Raw genomic sequence first — 4,381 nt, 5'->3', positions numbered from 1 at the left:
TAATCTGTGTACAAAATTCAACAAGAAAATTGAGAGGAAGAAATGGTGTCTATATGGAAATAAAAAAAACTTTATGAAACAGAAATATGTCCGAATGAATATCCTTTACCTCTCGGCAAACCGCCAGTGACAGCTTCACAGCCACCGAAGCTGCGAATTACGAGCTAAATGGACAGGAACTGCGAGCTATGACGATGAAGTGACGAAAATAGTTCAAGTGACAGACGGACGTACCTGACGCGGGGCCCAGAGAACGCGCATTGAGAACGCCTTCCCGGCCGCCCTTGCGCTCGCTCGCTCGCTCGCGGCATTGCCAAACGCCTCCGGAATTGTGTTGATGCTTGCAAGGCAGTACCTGGCACCAGACTCTCATTCTTGACGTTAACTTATTGGTGTGTGTGTGTGGCTGTGTGTGCGTGAGTGTGTGTGTGTATGCGTGTTTGTGCGTTTGTAAGAGAAAGAAAGAAAGAGAGAGAGAGAGAGAGAAAGAGGGAGAGAGAGAGAGAGAGGGAAAGAGGGAGAGGGAGAGAGAGCTAAGAATATATATATATATATATATATATATATATATATATATATATATATATATATATATATATATATATATACTGACAGGACTGATGTTTCATAGAGCATGGGAGCGCATCAGCCATCCTTAATTAAAAGCCGACCTCAGTAACAGAATTAGAAGGAGACGCGAAAGAAAATTAAGGGGAAAACGAATGGGAAAACTTCTGCCTCCTATCATCTATAAATTACCAGCGATCCCTCAATTACCTCTTTTCTCTCTCTGCTAAAGTACCCATTCGATTTACAATTCAAAAGTAATAATGCAGAAAACCTAACCAACGGATTGGTTGCTGGGGGAAGACACTGTAGCCGAGAAACGCGTCTGGCAGTGAGGCGGAGTCGAGGACAGGGATAAGAGAGCACTTTTAGCCGAATGTCACTGGTCGCCGGCGCAGGTACGACGTCCCTCGGTAGGCTGAACTCCATCACGCTAGCATGGCGCCCCTCGGTCTGTCTCTTGACATTCGTGGACTTGACGGAGGTCGTCACTGCTTATTTTGGCTCTGCCTTACATTCTGATTTTGAATTCTTATTTCATTTGTTTTTTTAACTCATTCATTCATCCTGCTTGCATTTACTGCGGCGGCTGTGGTGTCATCACTTACAAGGACTGGGTGATCGTCAGGTCAGAGGCTACCTTGTCAGACAAAATTTGTTATCGGGTGATCGTTGACTTTACTGACAATAGGCTGTGATGAGAACTAATTGCGTTTCCTTGCGAGTTATGACCGGGAGATGGAGGGATCTCGGAACAGACAGACTGATAAACTGATGGTTAAATGCATTTCAAAGTCGGCCTTAGCCTTTCCTTTAATCACAAGGGTTGGATTCTCTTACTTTACTTCCGATAAAAGATCAAATAGAGCGTCTCTTCTGACCGGTTCCCTCTTCCCAACAATGCCGATTTCTGTCGCTGTTGTCAAGGTAATCCTTTGTCATCAGCAACCTTGATCTGCCTTATCTCTGGTACGAAGAAAAGGTAAAGATGAGCTGTAGATAAGGTGAGAGACGAGAGTGAACCAGTTTGTGTATGTATGTGTGTGTGTGTGTGTGTCTATACCTGTATATCTATGTGTGTGAGTATCTGTGTCTAGGTGCATGTGGACCCATGTGCGTGAGTATGTCCATGCACATTCACACGTACATAAGCATCTCTGAGTACAGACGGAGCAAAGGTCGGGACCGAGCCGCGGCGACGGCCAGAGCAGGAGGACGTGAGAAAGACTGGCGCGATCGCTCAGCCTCGCCTGGAGGAGGAGAGGAGACAGAGATAAATACGAGAGGTTCTTATCTCCGGCTGCCTCCTCCGTCGTTAAGGCGTCTAATTGCTACCTGCTTATCGTAGTTGTTTTCCGTCTTGCAATGTGTCTTCCAACGGGTGTGTCTGGCATTGCATTCTCTTCTTCCACAGAATGAATATGTTATACGCTGTGGTAACGTTGGCAGCGTTGGCAGCCGTGGGCAGCGGCGCCCCCGTGGTGACGCTGATGGAGGGGCGCGTGTCTGGCATGAACGAACTCTCCACCAAAGGGAAGGAATTCTTCTCGTACTACGGCATTCCTTACGCCAAGCCGCCGCTGGAGAAGCTCAAACTCAAGGTAGGAGAGGAGGGAGGAGGAGGGAGAGAGGGGGGGGAGACCCAGAGCGAGCGAGTAGAAGATACAGGAGGACGAGAGAGAGAGAGATAGAAAAGGAGGGGGAAGAGAGAGAGAGAGAGAGGGGGGGGGTGGCGTCTTCTCTCTTTACAATATCATTTTCCAGATCAGTTAGTCCATCAGGAATTGCAATCAGAATCGAAGAAAAAAATGTCTGCCAAGAAACGTTTCTTTTACCCAAGCCATTAATACGCGAAAAAAAATGAGAAAGGAAAATATAGAATAATTTACGATGGTAGGAGGATATTAAAAGGAGAATTATGAACATATGTCAAACTGAGACGAGATGTAACGGAGGAACTTTTGAACAGATATTCATAGACATAATGTTGAGATTTCTTCAAAGTATTGCATTTATTTGCGTCACAAGAGTAGTTATAACCTACAGGGACGATTTATTATATCGATGATTACAAAATACAAGTACATGATATAGATGTTATAAACAACTAAACAGGATAAAAAAAAATGCACACTGCATCATGATTTTGCGTAATTCAACATCCTTGAAGTGTCCACGTGTTGCTGCGGAGTCTTACACTTTCAAAGCTTTGCACATTTACACTGCTCTGCGTCTCCTCTTTTCATGTACTTCATGCGTTTTTAGTTTCTCCTTGTAATTACTCGCGCCCCCTTGCCCGTGGCGCCTGTAGCTCTTTCTGAGATTAATACTTACCCCAACGTTATCACTTCCCTTGATTCCTGTAGCAGTAAGTTCGTGTGTCCCTTGTGCTGCCTGCAATCTGTCTGCTGTCCCCGACATATGTTTGCTTGAGCGCACAAGGCCATTGTGGTACCGAGGGTCGACGGCCAGCGTCACTATGGCAAGGTTTGAGTGCAGAGGTGCGAGGAGGAGGCGGGGAGGAATGAAAGGAGACTTGGAAAGGAGGGAGGAGGGAGAAGAAAGGGAGAAGGGGAAGCGGAAAGGAAGAATCTTCCCGCTGGCGACCACACATACAAATATACCCATTATTTCGGGAAATAACAATTCTTTATATACGCTTACTATTCTTTATATACGCGATTTTTTTGTTACTTCTATCATTTAGAAATAACCCTAATGAGTTAAACACACCGAATTAACGTGCAAAAATAGGAACATATGTCCGTTGTGCGTACATACAGATATCTACGCATTTCTTTATATATCCCACAAGGTAATGTTGTTCTCCCTACTTCGCTACACTTCCCAAGAAAGTCCACAAAGCCCATCTACTACGCCTTGTGAAGCCACAAGTATGCCACACCCACTTTCCTCCCGCCCCCACAGGATCCCGTCCGAGCGGATAAATGGGCGGGCACGAGGGACGGCTCCAAGATGCCTCCTCCCTGCCTGCAGCCGCCCTTCGAGAGCGTGCTCTTCGGCCGCCCTGTGTCCGCCGACGACATGATCGGGGACGAGGACTGCCTCTTCCTCAACGTCTTCACGCCAAAGGTCGGTCTCGAAGGGCGGTGGTGTTGCCTCTCTCGGCATGGTCTGTGTGATTGTTTTTTTTGTTTTGTGCGGTTGTATGGTTTGGTGCGTGAAGGTATGTACGTATTGCTGGCTCACGATGGTTTGACCTCATGGGCCTTTCAGTTGGTTGCATATATATATATATATATATATATATATATATATATATATATATATATATATATATGTGTGTGTGTGTGTGTGTGTGTGTGTGTGTCTGCGTGTGTGTGTGTGTGTGTGCGTGTGTGTGTGTGTGTGTGTGTGTGTATATATATATATATATACATATATACATATACACAAATACACACCCACATATACACTGCATATACAAATGCCTATTCACATGAGTTTACATACAAGCAGCTAAACTGAACCCCCGTGTCCCCCCCCCCCCCCCCCGCTCGCAGAAGAAGAAGCCGGACGAGCGGCTCCCTGTGATGGTGTTCATCCATGGCGGCGCCTTCTTCGTCGGCGCCGCTGAGGACTACCTGCCTCATGTCCTCATGAACCACCGCATCGTGCTGGTCGTCCTGCAGTACAGGCTGGGCACTCTAGGCAAGTACTGCCAGGCGATGCTTGATTTTTATCTTGTATGTCTTGCCCTTTCGGAACGTGGTTATTTAATGTTTTGTTTTGTTGTTTTTTTTCTTTGTCTACTCACGGTTCGTTGGACTTTATTTAGGATTGCTTTGGTTTC

General features: G+C 46.1%; 1 protein-coding gene across 5 annotated transcripts in view; it reads left to right on the top strand.

Annotated features, from left to right (window-relative positions):
- Positions 1-841: 841 nt before the first annotated feature.
- The window catches only part of LOC122268186 (juvenile hormone esterase), a 7,854-nt gene continuing 4,314 nt past the window's right edge, over positions 842-4,381 (top strand). Inside the window, exons 1-4 of one of the 5 annotated variants that reach the window (XM_043038489.2) lie at positions 842-965; positions 1,982-2,168; positions 3,496-3,660; positions 4,092-4,239. In XM_043038489.2, the coding sequence (XP_042894423.2) occupies positions 1,983-2,168; positions 3,496-3,660; positions 4,092-4,239 (499 nt within the window). In that variant the 5' untranslated portion in view covers positions 842-965; position 1,982. Of the gene's footprint in view, positions 1,052-1,578; positions 1,599-1,697; positions 1,854-1,981; positions 2,169-3,495; positions 3,661-4,091; positions 4,240-4,381 lie in introns of those variants that run through there. The other 4 variants (XM_043038485.2, XM_043038488.2, XM_086550578.1 and 1 more) reach the window with 4 other exon arrangements.

This window comes from Penaeus japonicus, unplaced genomic scaffold (genome assembly GCF_977035675.1).
Source record: "Penaeus japonicus unplaced genomic scaffold, GWHDUDI00000001_assembly GWHDUDI00000024, whole genome shotgun sequence".
Taxonomy (NCBI): domain Eukaryota; kingdom Metazoa; phylum Arthropoda; class Malacostraca; order Decapoda; family Penaeidae; genus Penaeus; species Penaeus japonicus.
This window is presented reverse-complemented; position numbering and strand designations above follow the sequence as displayed.